The 19,491-nt window shown below is 44.0% G+C and overlaps 1 protein-coding gene across 2 annotated transcripts; it reads right to left on the bottom strand.

Annotated features, from left to right (window-relative positions):
* Positions 1-474: 474 nt before the first annotated feature.
* pik3c3 (phosphatidylinositol 3-kinase, catalytic subunit type 3) lies at positions 475-19,164 on the bottom strand. 2 transcript variants are annotated; one of them, XM_080022865.1, is made up of 26 exons: positions 18,798-19,164; positions 18,302-18,490; positions 17,921-18,064; positions 17,121-17,250; positions 15,786-15,812; positions 14,537-14,623; positions 13,764-13,859; positions 12,985-13,056; positions 12,663-12,767; positions 12,240-12,332; positions 11,850-12,035; positions 10,013-10,152; positions 9,561-9,642; positions 9,187-9,254; positions 7,822-7,927; positions 7,184-7,300; positions 6,482-6,613; positions 5,935-6,063; positions 5,649-5,718; positions 5,128-5,192; positions 4,800-4,884; positions 4,379-4,453; positions 2,060-2,228; positions 1,704-1,794; positions 1,276-1,401; positions 475-759 (listed from the first exon to the last, which is right to left on the bottom strand). In XM_080022865.1, exons 1-26 carry the CDS (start codon positions 18,860-18,862, stop codon positions 745-747), a joined length of 2,664 nt encoding a protein of 887 aa, XP_079878991.1. In that variant the 5' UTR covers positions 18,863-19,164; the 3' UTR covers positions 475-744. The 2 variants fall into 2 exon arrangements, with proteins under 2 accessions (XP_079878991.1, XP_079878992.1); XM_080022866.1 differs by lacking the exon at positions 15,786-15,812.
* Positions 19,165-19,491: the final 327 nt, after the last annotated feature.

The raw sequence follows: 19,491 nt of genomic DNA, 5'->3' as shown, positions 1-19,491 counted from the left end.
CGCTACGGAGTCTTACAAACCTCAAGTCGTTTCCTCCGATCGTCTGAATCAGGGAGGACGACTTGAACCTGGGACGACGGCGCTGAACCACGCCGTCTGAACCCGTCCCACCAGAGTCAAGTTGATACTAATGACATCGCTTTTATTCCTACAGTTTATTTTATTTTTATTTGGATTAAAAGTATAAACGTAATCTTTTTAATCTGGTTGTATTGGGAGTTTGCCGCTTTAAGAACGGCTGAGTCACTCATCCGGTGACTCAGGACTCCCTCGGGTGGTCGGGCGATTTCTACCCCCAGCGCGGACCGTACCACCAGACGCAGATGGGCTGTAATGCTCAATTGACAAAACAACCTGAGCACTGTAAACACTGCATATAAACACATTTCTTTTTCTTCTTATTATTTTAGGCCGGCACAAGGAACAGTAAAACAATCTGATGCAAGCATCTTTTAATACTTTTTTTTTTTTTTAATTTGGCCTTCAATTGAGTTAATTTATTCAATAATATACATTTTTATATACAGGAGCAAACAAGACACCCCCATCCTTGTTTTGCCGTTTCGCAGTGCATGTTGGCAGCGCATTCTTTGCCTCTGTGTGACTCAGTGTCGCAGGACATATTTCCTCTTCCTCTTGCTCGCACAGGGCATCAGTTAGGGTGAAGACCGTGGGGTCCCTACGGCGACGGATCTGTTTGTCCATCGTTCCAGTTGAGCTCGGGCTCGAGCCCCTCTGTCCTTCTCATCTGCGCCAGTACTAGGGAGGAAACAAGACGCTATTTAATACAGCGACACCCCGACATAGATACATCATTTATGTAACCGCTGCTGTGAAAGCAAACACAAAGGTCAAGGCTGTCGTAATTCTACCATGGCATTTCACGAACAGCTGAGGAGCGAGCTGCAGAGACATCTGTTGTATTTTATCACTGCATTTAATAGGAAAGTAGTAAAACGTCATATTAGATTCATGCTTTAATTTTACAATTTAATTTTTAAACACTTAATTTATATAGCACTTAAAAGCATCAAACAATGTATGAAACCAGACTGACACTAAAAAAGAATATCCAATTAAATGTATCAATAGCAAGTCTATAAAAGTGATTTGAAAGGATTCAAGGAACATTTCAAGCGTTGGAGCAGGTCATCCCAGAGGACGGGTACACAAATCCATTTAGCCTTTTGCCAATTCCCCACTGTGTTTTCAATCTAGAGCCGATGGATCTCGGGCTGAAAGGCCACGAGGTGAACCCCGTCGCAGGCCACTCACCTGGGCAAACTTGTGTATCTGCTCGACCACGGCGGCGAACAGAGCGCCCACGCTTTCATCAATCAGACTCTGCATGTAGTGCACCGCCTCCTCGTCGGACAGATCCAGTCGGAATTTGTCCTGCACCTGGAGGGTTCCGACACGTCGATAATTGTTCCTCTGCAGTATAATTACTTGTACGGTGACACAATCAGGAATATGTATTCCCTTGTTGAGTTTTTACAGATGTTTAAGTCGTCTTTTCTTTCCTTTTTAAAGGACCACCGTGTGCAGTTCTCTAGCTGTACATGGTGAGTGACGACCTTAAATTGCAACAATTTTCCCCTCCCTGCAAGCGTATGATGCTAACCCCTCGAGTCTAAGCAGAAGATATTTACTTTAATTACATAACATATTTCGTTTGTTACCGCAAGAAGACGTGGTTTTACCTTCTTGACGGTCTTGTCAGGCTCCAGGGCGATGTCGGGAATGTTGGCATCCACCATGAGGGAGAACAGATTCAGGATCAGGTTGGAGTACCTACAGTACACATGGAGAGAGGGCTACATGTTAACGATGTGTGGAGATGAGTTGGCCAGCTGAAATATTTGAGAAATGTCGTCTCTGAGAACTGACCCGCCATACAATCTGCCCTTGTTTAGAAAAGTTAATCCCCAGTCAGTCACCAATGTGTTAATGTAAGCAGGTGATGTCTTGTTCTGAGTAGGCTCATTGCATTGAACTATGTGGTACTGTCAAATATGATACAATATTAGATATTGTGAGGGCCAATGACAGAGCCTACCTCCGCAGGTGGAGGAAGGCGGTGTAGCACTGTTTCCTGAACTCCTGGTACTGCTCACTCTGCATGCCACCCATCCCCTCCACCATCTCCTTGCTCAGCTTCATGGGCGGCGGCAGGGGCTTGGGGTCGCGGCCCAGGATGTAACCGAAGTCGATGTGGAACAGCTTCCCTGGAGGGGAGGGCAGACGAGAGCGTGAGCGAGCACAAGAGGGAAGTAAGAGAAGGTCAGGTTTGGTGTTTCAAAACGTCAGCCACACACTGCTTTCTCTTGGAAAACCCCGTCGCGTCATCATTCCCGGAGGCTGGTGGGGGTGCCAAGTCCCCCCCCCCCCCCCCCCCCCCCAGAGGGATTTGTTGTGTGTGATCCGGTTGCCGAGGCAGAGAGGGAGTCGAACCGGTCCCCCAGACGCGTTTGCAACAGCAACTCCATCCTGCCACGAGGTCCGCTTCACACTAAGCCCTGTTCGCTGGGCGCTTTTTAAAGTCGCTCTTATTTTTGCCGGCTTTCAAAAGCTCACCTGGCATCAAACCCTCTCGGAAACGCCAAAGTTCCCATGCAACGACCTATCTCACCGAGCCACTTGAAGCGTGGTGTTCTCCTCCTCCTGGAAAAACAGGGACTTGAACCTGTGACAACTGGTCACATTCACACTCTGCTTGTGGTGCTTTCAGAAGCTCACCTGGCATCGAAGCCTCAAGTCTTGGAACACCAGCGCTCCCATCCAGCAACTTCTCTTTCAGCACCAAAACCATTATGCCACCTGGTCACATTCACACTCTGCCGTGGTGCTTTTGAAGGGGCACTCGTGTTGCTGGCTTTCGAACGCTCGCCTGGCACCGAACCCACAAGTCCTCCGACATTATGGTTCTTATCCACTGCCTTCTCCTTGCGCAACTCAATCTAAAGGCTTAATTGTGTCCTCCAATCATTCAATCCAAAGAACTGGACTTGGATGGGAAAAGTCTGGAGTTGAACCTGCCACAGCAGTGCTGGAGAGCAGCAGCCGCAACCTTCAAACTGAGCCACGGTCTCCGGGCGCTTTTAAACTCGCATTTGTGTTGTCGGCTTTCAAAAGCTCGCCTGGCATCGAAACCCTCAAATCCTCCCCTGCTGAAACCTTCATCCAACGACTTATCTGAGCCACAGGGTATTATGAAGCTTAGTTGTCTCCTCCAATCATTTGATTCGAGGAACAGGATTTGTACCCTGTAAGAATTCCATTCACGTAAAGAGCCAAATTTCCACTAAAGTCACACCGCAAGTGCATGTCTCCTCTCCTTCACACGTTCCATAACAGCTTTTTGTTTCTAATTCTAGGCATAGTTATGGGATGAGAGATTCACATCATGGATCGCTAGAGTGACAAATGAAAACAGATTTACTTTTTTAAGAAAAGTGTGCGAGCGTGTGCGTGCGTGCGTGCGTGCAAGAAGTGAACTTTTATCATTGTGGCGTAGAGGACCGTTGGACTGCTTGCTATTGTAGAACACGTAGAGGACCCTGTCCTACCGTTCTAGATGTACAGTATGCTGTGGCTGCATTAGTACAGTTCAGCACATTGTGGTTCCTACGATACCATCGTATCCCATCCTGCTCGGGAGAGGATCTGACCCCTGCTTTAGAGGAACAATGAGGCGTTCACATTGGATATTAACTTCTTGCAGGGGCTGCATCCTGCCGATGGCTTAACGGCTTCATAACGCACAAAATCTTGACCAGAGATGCCAACAACGACTGTTTTATTTACTGACCCCTCCTCATTATTTTTATTTTTTTTAACATTGGTGTACGTATTTGCAGGGATGACATTTTCAAAGTCATGCATGACTAAACACTGTACCTTTACTAAACACTGTACATGCAAATTTGTGTGTGTGTGTGTCTTCACACGGTGTTTGGTGTAATGATAGATGATGACTGCAGGGCGGGTTGGCATCGAGCCACCTGTGTGTGTGTTTAAGTGGTGGATTTATAGAGGGAAAATGATGGGGCAGCTTTTAATGTGTGCGTTGATGCTTGACTCGGCAAAACAGGTTACGCCATAGCTCCAGGGCACGCTGACAGAACGAGGGAGATGTCTCGCCACAGGACTCTTAAAACGCCTCCACGCCGAATCCGACAAGCAACTCAACCAAGTTCTGTACTTAAAATCGTACTGTTATGAACGCCAACCTCTCGTGTCTCCATGAATAAAACTTTTTTTATATCAATGAACTGGGTGTATTCATTGCCTACTTGCGACGTGCACTCCCTTAAATTTAGAGGAATTTGTCTCCGGGGACCTTGATAAAGTTTCTGAAACGCAGCGTTCGTCTTACCCGTCCTCGTGAGCAGCAGATTATCCAGGTGTCGATCTCCCACGCCCAAGATGTAAGTGATGACGCAGTAGCCAGCTGTACAAAATAGAAGTAACCCCAATGAGTAAGCTATAAAACACCATGGTCAGCTTCGCATTCCATATTTCATAGCCCTCTGCAGGACGAACAAATGCTTATGTCTTATGGGTCTTTATCCGTATAGTGGAGGGGGGCCCGTACCATAGCAGGCCAAAGGGATGAAGGATTCTATTAAAACATCACTAACCCAACTGGCTTATCGACGTAGCTGGACAACAGAGATGGATGAAATGACTGATTCTTTCATGGCACAAACTTAAACATCCCTGGAATGGATCGTGGCAGTCTGACAACTTCACTATGAAACTGGATCCTACACTTGAGGACAGCAGGGAGGACTGACCGCAGCTCTTGACGTAGGTGTCCATCACCTCGGAGCTGATGCCGTAGGGTCCTTTGTCGCTGGGAGCGTGTTTTCTGAAGAAGCTCTGCAGGAGGAAGGAGAGGGAAGGTTTTTTTTGTTTTTGTCCCCCCCCCCCCCATTTAGCATGTTACCAAACATGTCTGTATTGACAGTTTCGGCTGTTTTGTTTCTACACTTCAACAAAATAATTTTGTACCATATTCTCTTGCTTTGCTGTTCATCATATTTTGTCCTGCGATCTTTAAACAAACCAAGGGAAACAAGGGCCCCAAAGCATATTCCTAGATCACAATGCAACAGTCCTCACCTGGATGTTTCCCTCAGTTGCCAGAACCTCCGCTACAGGAACAGACTGGACAAACTGCATGAAACCTGGAGTAAGAGTAGAATTGTTATATTGAGTCTCAGCTCAACACATGGTTGCAATGGAAGATTGAATGGACATTTAACACATTTGGAATACGTGGCTTTTCATGAGCTTCCATTTTTGTAATGTTAATATTGTTTTTCCTATAGCTAAATGACCTGCAGTTGTCTTTGCTAAAAACCTGATAAATAAGAGACCTTGTTGTATATTTCAATTGATACTCAGTGGACATATGGGAGGTCAAGAAAAACCTTCTTTTTTTTTTTATCAATTTGCTTGATACATCAAACCCTTTGAGTGTTAGTTTTGGGTACTTTATCAAGCACAGCTTAAGTGAAAATATGAATTTTTTGAAACCGCTCTTACTCCGATTACTGTTTTTCCAGCCTTGGTCAGTTTAAATATAACATGTATATTCCTAAGATAGCACATTCTTTGTGTACTGAGTCACAGTTTCTCACCGTGCTTGGTGCTGGTAGCCAGAACTTTGTACGGCGTCAGCTTCAGGTCCAAATTCTCTTTCCTCAAAAGCTGCACGCCCAAGGAAAACAAACACGTGTGGCAATTTAATAAAAACAATACACATCAGTATTTTAAGGTTAGATGAAAAACAAAAAAAAAAAAAAATCACAGAGCTTTATTATGTTATCCTTAAATGTTCCTTAAAATTTTTATATCCAACAGGGGCCAAAGGAAAGCGAGCGGTTCTGTTTATAGCCACCGCCGCTGAATAAAGTGCATTTTGACCTTGTCCATGAGGGAGATTATCTGCAGGATGAGCTGGTCCTGCCGCAGGTCGTCTCCGTGTTTGAAGATAACTGGGTATAGGGCTCCATCCTCCGCCTTGAAGATCAGCTTGGCTGGCATCAGAGCACTCTGACACACACACACACACACACACACACACACACAGCTATTTTTAAAACCAATATGGAATTCAAAAATGGGTATTATTAAGAAAGTATACAAGCCTATAGGAAAATCAAAGACCTACTGTTTAAGAACTATGAAGACAGGCAAAATCAGGGGAAATGATGTTATGTGCACCATGTCCTCCAACAGTGAGGTTCATTTTCATTCATTTGACTTTCATCTCATTTTTTAAACTAAAATTCAGCTCAAGGTTTTCGCTCTTAGTAAAAGAAAAAAAAAAAAAAGTTAAAATGAGATTTTAACCAGCTCAATACAGTCCTAAACTACCATGAAGGCTACCAGCTTCCCGTCCTCCATATTTTTACCTCCCACTAGAGGTTGCAGTGAGCAGCCACAATGGGCGACTTGAAGAGCGGCGTACCTTGAAGAGCGTGGCTGTCTCGGGCACAATGCCCCTGATCCTGACCTGCGGCTCCAGGGGCAGGGGAATGGGCTCGATTTCGGACAGGTTCACCTTATCGTTGTCAGCCAGCAGGGCCTGGAGACGCTCCGTCTGAACAACAAGGAGGGACGCTACAGTCACACACACTGCTCAGCAGAGGGCGCAGGGACGCAGAGTTTCTGCTGCTATCAGCAAATTCTAGTGAAATTGAAAACCAATTTTGTAGCCTGAAATGTGTCTTTGCTGAATGAATACATCAATATATATATATTTTTTATTCATATAAATAATTTTGATACCCCTTAAAAGCAGGTTTTTAACTTTTTTTTTGCTAAATTTAAAGTGGCAATCCATACAGTCGGCTGGATTACACTAAAAATCCCATAATTTCATTATGCGCCTGATTCGTGCCGGGAAAGGCGGACCCTGCCACGAACAATGGAAACAGAATATAAAGGAGCAGATGCATAACAAATACATTGAATGGCTGTTTCTTATAAAGTTCCAGCTACAAAAGCTGCAAAAACTATATATATGTTGAGAGAATAATCTTACGGATTACCACTTTAATACTTTTCACTTTTTGTATTGACCGTGCAGATACCGTGGCAAGAGTGCACTTAAGAGTACAGTACTAGGTACAGCATAAGTACATGTGTGACATTTACAGTATATATTGACCTTCTTTTTGCGGTTGCCGCTCTCTCTTTGCACAGCCTTCATCAGCTGCACAAGTCTGTCCACAAAGGTCTGCTGCGCTGCCAGCAGCGAACGCATCACCCGCACACTCTTATCCCCCTGGACAAGAGTGTGTTTGGTAGAGAGAGAGAGAGAGAGAGAGAGAAATAAAAATTGATTACGTGTGAAAAGACTATGTGTGACAACACCCTTGATATTTTTTTGGCTGCTGTCCCGTCCTTGTGAAAACCTGACCACCACAGAGACGACCATTTATTTAAAGACATACTGTACTCAAGAATATTTTTTATCTTGTTTGACCATATTTTCTACTTAGACCGCAATGTTAATGGTCGATAGACAGGATTTTTTTCTGTCAATCCAACCTTCACCGGATATAGATGGATTTTCCTGTTCTCCAGATTATATTTTCCCTCTTGATGTTCTTGTAGTGTAGTGGTAAGACACTAAAGAGAAAATATGTGGAGGTATTGTGTGTTATTTTCAAAACACAGTGTTCCAACCAGCACTTCCATTAAAAGTGGAGGAGGCACCAAATGAGAATCTATCTCCCAGTGCAGGTGAGATTCATGGGAAAATGATGGTTCACGCCACATGTGTTAACATCTCCGCGGTCTGACCTTGAGCAGGGCCTGGCTGAACCTCCTCATGACGTTGATGTACATCTCGTGGGTTTTGGGATCTCTCTGCTGGGTGTCCTGGTCCTCACACTCCACTATCACGTACCTGAGGAGGACACGTCGAGCGTCATCTGACGGGCGGACATCTCTTCTTTTATATATCACAGATAGGAAACTGAAGTAGGCTTGGGCGATTCAATTGTCAATCTGCAATTGATGGAGTCGATTGTGATTGATATTATTGACAGAGGATTTGTATTTTATTTCTTTTTTTTTTGTTTTTTTTAATGTCAGGAAAAATCTGAGCATTGAAACGGTGCAAGTGCAGTTCACCATGTTCTGAAACTGTGTGAAACTGATCCGTCAGGGAGGGAGAGAGCTGCTCTCTCCTGCTCACCCGCTCTCTGCTCAGAGCAGTTATTATCGTTGATTATTTGTAATGTTCATTGTGTAAAAGTGTTCTTGTATGGCGTGGGAAAAAATAGCTGTGAGGTTTTACGTCGTTGTTGTGACTTTGTGTTCTTCTATCCTTCATTGTTAAGTGTCTGAATCATCTAGGATCACAGAAATAGAACTTTCATATTCTTTCATATGGAATTTATTTTGTTGCCTTAGTTTTTTACTTGTATGGAAAATGAAAAACGTGCGCGCATGAGGGACCGGGGTCCTTCGATGGTGGGGAGTGGAGACACTCCTCCTGTTCAGAGACCAGCTCGAGGCGGTGCTGGAGTGGCTCAGAGTCCGGCGGAGAGTGTGGGGGTTTCGTCACTCGCCGAGCGAGGTCCCCACACTCACGTGATTTCATTGTCCCGCATGCAGCAAAAAGTCAATCACTTCTGATTTTGGATTCTAAATCGGACATGAAATGATCAAACGATACTCGGATATTCTTGTCTATTTACACCCCAACATCCACAGTGGAAAAGAGGAATCAGAGAATTGGAGTGGAGTCGCCCCCCACCCCCCAGACAGCGGTGCGCGGGTTCCCAAATCCTGTGCCTTTTTTCCTGTGTTTTTATTTTAGAGCTGTTATTTTATTTTTTTTCGTACTTGTATGGAACAATTTTATTTTATTTATTTATTTTTATTTTTGTGAACACAACTGAGTTAAGGAACTGTCCCATTCCAAAAAAAAACATGTTTCCCCACTGTCCCGTCGCTATGGGACTTAATTTAGTTAAAACTAGATGTTTTTGTGTAAATAATTTACTTGTAAGTAATAAATCCTGCACTTCTGTAATGGGGAAACCGCATTTGCCGCATTGCATTATGTTCTATGCGCGTGCACGCTGCACGCCCCCCCCCCCTTCACTCGCCGATTGGTATTTTGCAAGATCGCCCAAGCCGATACCGACGTGGACTCACCAGTACAGGTAGTTGGCCAGCGTGGAGTTCTTACATGCACGGGAGATGAGAAACGTGCACAGGTCCTGCTACACAAGGGTTAACAAAAAAAATCCACCGTTAAGAAAACACATTATTCATCCCCATTAAAGAATTTATTAAAAAACAAACACATGGGACACACTTTGACATTAAGGCTAACTTGCCAAAGATAACAAGAACTTCCCAAAGGGAAATAAACATGTGCTACTCTCATTCCGTGACATACAAATCTGTAAATCCTGAAAGGTTTTATTTAAAATGAACCTAAACTCAAAAACATACTAGATCATTTTTTTACGCCATGTCTAAAAAGGATTGAGGATTTTATTTGCTTGAGTGAGTTAGTCTCTTACCTCCATATTCTCATTGTCTGCGCTCTCCTTGCCCTTCGGGGCGGCAGGGGTGGGCGCCGGGGGTGCTGACAGGATCTGGGAACTATACAAATGCAAAAACAAAACAAAAAAAGAACCAGGATGAGCCAGTGCAACACATGGTTGTTTAAAGGAAAAGTGCAATCCTACGACAGTCGAGAAAATTGGTTTTCCTCCTACATAAACATCTGGTGATATTTCTGCTGATGTTCCCCATTTTCAAAGTGCAAAGCAGAGCTGACTAAGCACCAAATCCTCTGTCAAACTACACAGGATATAAAGCAGTTCCATTACCAACAATGATTGCTCTGTGATTTTGTGTTTTTTTTCTATGCCAATACTAGAATTGTTAGCAAAAGTGTTACAGACGTCAACATACGCCCTTGCCGTTTAAGACTCCTTTGGTTTTGAATATTGGGGATTTTGGGGCTGACCTGTCCATGTCCCCCATGGCGACGCTCTCCCCCAGGCCCTGGCTGTCCCGCTTGCTGCCCGGCTCCAGGCCTCCCTGGATGTCGCTGAAGTTCTCATACTTCAAGGCCTGGACCAGCTGGAGCAGGTACATCAGCAGGTCCTTGAAAAGAGACAGAGGGAACGTGGATGGGTATCAACAAAAGGTGGAAGGAGTGATTACCTAAAAAAAATTGTAAAAGGTAAAGTTAAAGTTAATAAAACACTTTATTAATCCCCAGGGGTAGTTGGCACACCTCACTTTGTGCCATCAGCCAATTTGTAATAAATTTAAAATCATCTGCATATTAAACAAATACAAATACACAACCAAATGTTAACAGAGTAATCTGATTAAAAAAAAAGTTTTTATTTCATAAACAAAAGTATCATCTCCATCGATTTCATCAAATCCATTTTTGAACTTGATCAAAAAAAAGACATTCTGTTAAATACTAACTATGAAAAAATTATTTGAGGTTACAAAGCATAAAGACAAGCTTCACATTGATAAACAGTCGCCTATCAATTTGTTCTCAAAATTAAAAAGTAAAGAAAAAAAAAAAACCCAGGACCTTCTGTTGGTAGTACAACTAGGTACAAATTCTCTTTACAACTGAACTGTACAAAGCTACGAAGGATGTTCCTGCTATGAATTGGATGCTGTATATACAGGGTTCATTCTGGCATTACTATATATATATATATATATATATATATATATATATATATATATATATATATATATATATATATATATATATATATATATATATATATATATATATATATATATATATTTATATATATTGCAAAACCCCTGACTCATAAGAAATTGCTGTATATTCACTAAGAAAAGCACATTTCAAGAAGTGTTGGTGGAAAGAATTTGTTATCACACCACCTGTAGGGAAAATTTGGCAATACCTGAATAGGAATTGTGGGAAAGATAACAATGTATTTCTGTTCGTAAATTCAAAATCCATCTTTGAAGAATTCAACCTTTTCATCACATTGAACTATGTGGCAATGCAAGTCATTACCCTGGTTTTGATATTGAAAGTCCTTAAAATATTTCAGGCTTTGGATCTTCTCAACATTAACTTCGACAATACCACTTAAAGAAGATAAACGATAATGCTGATGTGTTGCCAAGTATGATTATACATAGAGCAGATACAAGTTATTGCTGTTGCAATAAAGGGGTTGGCAGAGATGAAGTATAAATTTCCATAAACTGTCTAGATTAAATCTAGATTCTAACGCTCAAATTAAGTTACATGATGCTGATACTTAAATACAAGAGGAGACAAGACAGAATTGACATACTTGATTCAGGACACATGAAGAACAGCAACATTGTTGTCTTCCTGTGTTTTACCACAGAGCGAGAAACGCAGCTCCAATTTCATGTACCTGATGGTGGAGTTTCCCCGTGTCAAAACGAACGATAAGGAGTACAGTATTGTCTATTATGAAAAGGTACGTGTGTGTGTGTGTGTGTGTGTGTGTGTGTGTGTGTGTGTGTGTGTGTGTGTGTGTGTGTGTGTGTTATTACGTTTGAATAACAAAACCAGGGGGAATATCACAGGTTTTCAACTATCGCGGGGTTCTCAAGGACTTTCCATCACCTCAGCATAAAATAGTCTATTTTCAAGGTATTCCGGTATATGGTATACCAAAATGAAATTCAAGCACTTCGAGGACCTGGTAAGAACCCCCTATACAGTTGCTTTTAAAATTGATATTGATTCTGATCAACAGACAGTTACGCCTTTGGTACACTCCTGACTCGGCTGCCGTCGTGGGAAAGGGCCTCACCTCGTCGTCCGCCTGCTGCAGCCGCGCCACGGCGTAGCGTCGCACCGTGGGGTTGGTGAACTGGGAAGAGAGCAGCTCCAGGGAGTCCTCCACGTCCATGGGCCTCCACTTCCCGAGCAGCTCCAGTGCCTGCTTGGCCTCCTGTGGCAGTTCCCAGTTCACACACTTCAGAAACTTGGTCAGGGCCTGCGGGGGGGCGGGAGAGAGAGTGAGCGAGAGGGAGAGAAGGCGCATATATGGGCGAAAAGGATATTGGTATTAACGACAGGGAAGATCAGGTTTCGACGTTTTGACAACTGAGCAAACACGTGCCCACACAGGGAGGCTCGGCAGAACCTGTTCAGCTACAGACGGCTCAACGCGAAATACACAAACACGAGCGGGTCCCACCTTCTCCTGTGTGGTGAGGTAGTAGCGGAACTTCCACACCAAATCCTGCTCCTCGGAGCTCAACTGCTTGGTTGGGGGATAACTCACGATGATCTGATGAAAAATGCGAGACGCAACGCAAAACGTATTGACATAATTAAACTCAACATATTTATGGATGGCTTCAGCAATAGTTTGAACAAATTCATGCTTAAGTATAACATTCACTCTGGGTGTCAGATAGGATGAAGAAATAATGACACATACTGATAAAATGTAATTACACAAGCCTGTTTGTGCGATACACAAGTTTCAACACAAAAGTGTTTCATCATTGTGTTTGGCTGCCATGATATTTCCTTCCTAAAATTCACTTCACTGAGACAATGTGTGGAAAACAACAAAAAACAAAACAAAGGATGCAGTCTGTTGCTGGCTACGCACGTTGAGCTGGTCTCGCGTGGCAGCGTTGGGCTTCAAATCGTGGTCAGAGGGCCCGCTACGGAGGCTGCGAGCCAGCTTGTGATGCTTGCTCTCCACCAGGTTCTCCTGAAACAACACAACGTAAGTCAAAGCAACATACCTGCATGTATCTGGAAGTACGGTGTATTACCAAACAAGTGTGATCGACAGATTTATGGAGGTGTTAATGTGATCACTGCGCTGTGCTTGTGTTGCCACACCACGTTCATTTACTACTCCAACTTTGAAACAGGTTTGAATCGAAATGACGTCCGAAAAATCGACACCATTCATTTCCTCTCACCATGCACATCTGAGGGTCGGGGACTTTGACGATGTCGCAGCTGGTGAGGACGGGCGACGCGTCGTCTCCATCCTGAATGAAGATTGGTCAGAGGCGACGCGACAATCAGCTTTCGGCAGCCAGATCAATTTTTTCACACAACTGTCCACCAGTCACATCTCCACCCACCCACACAGCCACCCACACATATGGCTCGGGCCATTTTTTGTCCCTTTATTTTGCCAATCAAATGGTCTGTCTCCCCGAGAATCCAACTCGGTAAATAATCAACCTGTCTATAAAATCTAGTGTGTCGCCGCTGATGATATGCGTCGCATCTGTTTCATTCACTTCCTTCCTGGTGAATTCACATGCTCTGTTTATTTTATTGGACATTCCTCACTTTTGGCAAACCCTGTGGCTTTGACGTTACAACGAATGATGTCACACTCAGCCAATCAGAAGCTTGATTACTATCCACCACAGTCCACCAATCAGAGGAGATATCAGATCCAGTCAGCTTTAAGCCATGTGCGTTTTTTGGAATGTATTGACGCTTTAGACCAGCGCAAGTTTTGCCTTAATTTTTGACTGCAACACACAAATATATCGGCAATCCCTGGTTGTTAGGCTGAGGGTGGCCGGTTGGAAAACCTATACATGTCACCCAACCCTAACACACACACACACACACACACACACACACACACACACACACACACACACACACACACACACACACACACACACACACACACACACACACACACACACACACACACACACACACACACACGTACCTTTTCATAATAGACAATACTGTACTCCTTATCGTTCGTTTTGACACGGGGAAACTCCACCATCAGGTACATGAAATTGGAGCTGCGTTTCTCGCTCTGTGGTAAAACACAGGAAGACAACAATGTTGCTGTTCTTCATGTGTCCTGAATCAAGTATGTCAATTCTGTCTTGTCTCCTCTTGCATGTCATTACATTTAGCAGACGCTTTTATCCAAAGCTTGTATTTAAGACAATTTTCAACTGCCTTGAATGTATCAGCATCATGTAACTTAATTTGAGCATTAGAATCTAGATTTAATCTAGACAGTTTATGGAAATTTATACTTCATCTCTGCCAACCCCTTTATTGCAACAGCAATAACTTGTATCTGCTCTATGTATAATCATACTTGGCAACACATCAGCATTATCGTTTATCTTCTTTAAGTGGTATTGTCGAAGTTAATGTTGAGAAGATCCAAAGCCTGAAATATTTTAAGGACTTTCAATATCAAAACCAGGGTTATGACTTGCATTGCCACATAGTTCAATGTGATGAAAAGGTTGAATTCTTCAAAGATGGATTTTGAATTTACGAACAGAAATACATTGTTATCTTTCCCACAATTCCTATTCAGGTATTGCCAAATTTTCCCTACAGGTGGTGTGATAACAAATTCTTTCCACCAACACTTCTTGAAATGTGCTTTTCTTAGTGAATATACAGCAATTTCTTATGAGTCAGGGGTTTTGCAAAAGCACAGATTAAATGAACCAGAGTAATGAAAGTCACCTCGTTGATCATCTCGATCTCCCTGAAGGTCAGCCTGTCAAGCCAGTCCACCTTCACCATGTGGCCCTGCCGATGGGCCTTTGTCAGCTGGGAGCGGAAAAAGGAGAGGATTGAAGGGGAGAGAAGAGAGGGAAAGAGGGGGAAAACAGGCACAGAATCCAGAAAGAGGTGGAGGAAGCGTGTGGAGAGAAAAGGGGAGACGTGACGGAGAGGTCAAAAAAAGACAAAGGATGGGCGGATGACATGCGGACCGCTTGACACCAATCGTTGCTAAATTAAAGCCAGCAGCAGGTCCTGCCGCTCTGATCTGGAGCCAAATCACTCAGGAGTTAGTAATTAGTGACAGACAGGAAGGCACAGCCATAAACAAGGAAACTTCAACTCAACATGGGTATCCCTTCTCCCTTTACTGTCTAATGTACATTCCAATAAAAAGGTTAAAGTAAAAATAAAAAAACTGACCTCTTTCTAACTCTACTAGTACTACTTATTTCTAGAGAATATTTAGCTGGCTGTGACTGCAACATACAGTTGGTTTCATACTGTGACAAAATGTACTTATTGTGAGTTGCTTTGGACAACAACGTCCTGTTAATAAATCATATTGACATAATATTAGTAGTTATATAGTAGCAATATACAGAGATACTTTGTTGATCAAATCAAGTTATTACGATTAGATACAAATCAGACAAACAGGTCAACACAATCCTTTAGATACATTTGAAAACGTTAATATTCACTTTTATACTGTGCTTACAGTGTCTTGATAATGTTAAAGTAAAAACTGCAACACACTCGGAAATCCCATGCGGATACAATAACATTGTATCCTGTAACATTCATAAATATGCGGGGGAAAAAAATCCCAAATATGTGATGCTTTTGAGCTTAAACCCAATTTTTCTATCAATTGTGGTCGCCAAAGAACATCGTCCCGACTACCAATGATCGAAAAAAATATGGTTTCGTTTAAAAAATGAACAGCGTTTTCCTTTAATATTTGAGTTCTCCCTCCCAGAGAGTTAAAATATTGTCAGGATAACGTGGGAACGTGGGATATGTCATCATCTGAGTTGTCTATATGCAGTGTATACAACCCATCTGTTAGGCCAGCAGGTAAAAAACAAACAAAAAAAAAAAGCAAAAGAGTTATTTGCTGATATCTTATGACTTGGTTACAAACATACAGTAACGATACAGACACATTCTGCATGACAAATTGCCACTCCTCTCCGCTGGTACTCACATCACTGAGTACCTCCAGGTCAGGGCTCTGGAATAGACAGTGCTTTAGACAGGGTGGTGTCCCGAGGTTCCCAGTAAGTCTACGTTAAACCTCCCGAATTATATTTTCTAACAGTGTTTACATTACTGGACGAAGTGCAGAAGAGGCTCTCACTTTTTCACGTGTGCCAAAAACTTCCTGTTGCCCGACTCTCACGTTATCAGATCTCCAAAACAAAACAATTTGGCCAGTAACATAAGTAGTCTAAAGCCAAAACAAGCGTCGCAGAGGAGCATCGGGACAGTTGCTGTCGCCTTACTCAAAAGTGTCACTTATTTTGTTGTCATCACGCAACATAGAAACCAAAACAATTATGCAATTGATGGGTGTCTTACATACCCGACTCCAATTTTACCCGAATTTTGTTGGTGGAATCAGATTTTCCAGTTCAATACGAAGATTTGACTATTCGGCAGCATCACTTCCAAAACGAATTATAGTTTTCCGAGTTGCCGTGAACGCAGCGTCGTTTCTGAAACGAAGTAGTTTTCAAAGCTCCAGTGAACGTAGCATTGCTTCCTGCTTTGGTGGGCTTTCAACCGGAGAGCTGTGTCCGTGTCTTCTAACGTAATATCAGAGAACAAGTCGACGATTCCCCTTATTTATAATTCCTCATTGAAATGTTATCCTTGTGCATTATTGTTAGCTTATATTTGTGTTATCCTGATATTGTAATGCACACTCACAGAAAATAAACATATATATAACAAAATACTGCTCGATTTCTTGCTTGTTAAAACACACAAACACAAATGTACGTCCCCGAACTTCAACCTATTACACAACTGAAAACCATCTAGAAACTATCATCTATGCATGTTATTGGGCTCATGTTTATAGAGAGATTGAGAAAGGTTTCATCTTGTATTCCACAGTCTTCTTCCGCAGACTTGAGATTACATGAAGAATAGAAGATTTTATAGAACATGTTTTTGTGTCATTGTACAAGTTGGCTACAACGATATGAATCATCTGCATTTGACCCATCCAATGCCTAGGTGCAGTGGGCAGCCGCAGTGCAGTGCCCAGGGACCAACTGCAGTTCTTTTTCCAGTGCCTTGGTCAGGGGCACTGACAGGAGTATTAACCACCTAACATAATTGTCTTTTGATGGTAATGGTTTACCTAACAGCTACATAACACCTCACAAAATACACGCTGAAGACTACTGTAGGTAATTCTCTTGATAACACCTGATAACATTAACTTGCAGTTCAAACTAGAAGAACCTGTTGGAATTATTGGGATATTTGAAACTGCTCGAGGGTGGGGGGTGGTCAAAACAGTTAAACCCACCTTGGCCAGTCTGCCCATCTGGTCCTCGGCGAGGCTGCTGCTGGTACGTCCCGGAGTAGTGGTTGGCTCTCCTCCGTCCCCTTCCACCCCTGGCCACACCTTCAGGTCATGCATTCCTTGCCGGAACATTCTGGAACAGAGGACGTAGGAGGCAGAAGAATGAAAACTCCTGTGGTCGCTCTCCATTCTTTGGGGGGAGTACGAAAAAAACGGACACCTCCCGACCTCCTATTGGGCGTATCAGACTGTCGGATGCGTATCCGGGATTTGGTGTGAATCTGGCTTAAGAATTGCAGTAGACATAGCCTCCCCATAGAAAAGCTATTACGCACGTCGCAACCAGTTTCAGCTGCTCTCTCTGCAGCATTTTATTCATACATAATTGCATTCTGAGATAGGCTTGCTGCCACAAAACTGCATACCAGGAGCCCCTTTCAGCAAACTAGATCATATAGTGTTTAAAGCCAATCACGTTCCAATAATGTCAAAACAGCTTCGTGTTATGAGCCAATCAGTTTGTTTGTTGATAGCACGGTCATGAAACAACATCAAGTTGTCCTGATCCATCGTTCCACAGAGATAAAATGAGGTTCTGTTGGTTGTGTATGGTGGAAAATATACAAACAGGTGCATATATCATGCATAGATTTATGTGATGTGTGTAAAAACAAATTTTGTTGGCTTCAATTAGACAACCACTACATGGAGCACTTTTAAGTAGTAAAAATGAACAAAATTCTATACAATTTAAAAAAGTTACAAACCACACATTGACGAACCAAACTGGACAGGTGACTCACCCATATTTGCCAAATAGAGTGACTGTGGTTCCCCCTACAGGGACGGCTTGACCTGGTCCGTAGATGTCCCACACCGTGAGGGCCACCTGGGCACTCTGGGGAAGGTCGGGGTACTTGACTGGCAGCCGAAGCCACTCGTTCCAACTACACAGAGGCGGTTGGGAGAGGGGAATGTGGGGGGGGGGTGTCGGAGAGAAAAAGCGCATTCGAAAATAATGGAGTTGCTGTGCTCAACACAGAAATCTTGACAATGTAAAGTACGGAGCTGAGATAACATTTGACAACCCCTAGACAAGGGGCGCACGGAGCAACCTCACGCATGACTTTTCAAAAGCCGCTATGTGTTATTGTATACCAACAACCCCGCAGTGAGGAACTCACTTCCAGCGCGTGCTGAAGGCCTTGTAGGAGGTGCGTACAGGCAGAGCCAGGGGTTTGCCCTCTGCAAACACCTGGCAGGTGACGTAGAGGTCCGAGCAGTTCTCCTGGTAGAGGCCGGAGAAGCGCAGCATGGGGTCCTGAAGCAGTGCCTTGTAGCTCTTCTGCTCTCGCTTTCCTTCGAGACTGCCTCTGGAGAGGGGGAGAGAGAGAGGGGGGGGGAAAGTATACGTTTGCCATACGCTTGATCGGGTTTATGAGCGCTTATATTTCCACACACGGTGTTGTGAGCTGCGCTGGTATTGCTGGAGTGGTCATATCACATGATTTATAGCTCAAGTGTATAATTCAGTAGCTGAGCCAGTAAGAACTTGCACGAGGCTGACTCGCGCAGCGGACGATGCTCCGCACACATGACGTCGTCAAAGGGACGATTGTGCTCCGGCGTCTTAGCAGAAGCAATGAGAGGAGTCAAGATGGCTAGCCAGCCACAACTTACATCTTAAGTTGCACATTTATGTCCAAGTCACAGCTGTAGACATAGTTAAATTTGTCGGCCTCCATCTTCCGACGGCTAATATATCTGATACGTTGTATCTGAGAACTGACGACCAAAACATGAAATCCCTGACGGAAGCCGGCGACTTTCCGAACAGTGACGGTCTGCGCCGAGGCCTCGGACCGGGACCCTGGGTCTCCCTTTTTTTTTTTTTGGGGGGGGCCAACCGGCCTAAACTCTGTGCGGGCGGCCGCGCGGGGTCGTTAAGCTACGTTTCCTTTCTTTCGAGGGCGTCGGACCTCGCATGTCTACACTCACGGCGGGGACATTATTTCTACGCCCGACTGGACGGGGGCTCTCGGGTTGACGTCCTCGGCCGCGGCACAACAACACGGCGAGCCAAATCCACGTGCAGTCCAAAGTAATCGCTGGTCGATCAGCCGCGGCGAGGCCGCCGCGCTGCAGATCGCGATATCGTCGATGTGTTGGCTGAGTCTGAGCGGACGAGGCGGAAGCGGGCGAGGGGGCGGGGCTTCCGGGCGTGCTTGTTTAAAGGAACCGCACGCGCAGAGTCCGCATATGCTGCATTCCGCCGACGCTCGGAAATCGGAAAGTCCGAGTCGGTGGCCGAGCTCGTTCCGCTGGCGCTAACGGGAAATCATGCGCGCCGTCGTCAATTCGCGTTTGTTTAGCA

This window comes from Zeus faber (assembly GCF_960531495.2).
Source record: "Zeus faber genome assembly, chromosome: 22".
Taxonomy (NCBI): domain Eukaryota; kingdom Metazoa; phylum Chordata; class Actinopteri; order Zeiformes; family Zeidae; genus Zeus; species Zeus faber.
The sequence above is the reverse complement of the archived record's forward strand: the minus strand, read 5'-3'. Positions and strand labels throughout refer to the sequence as shown.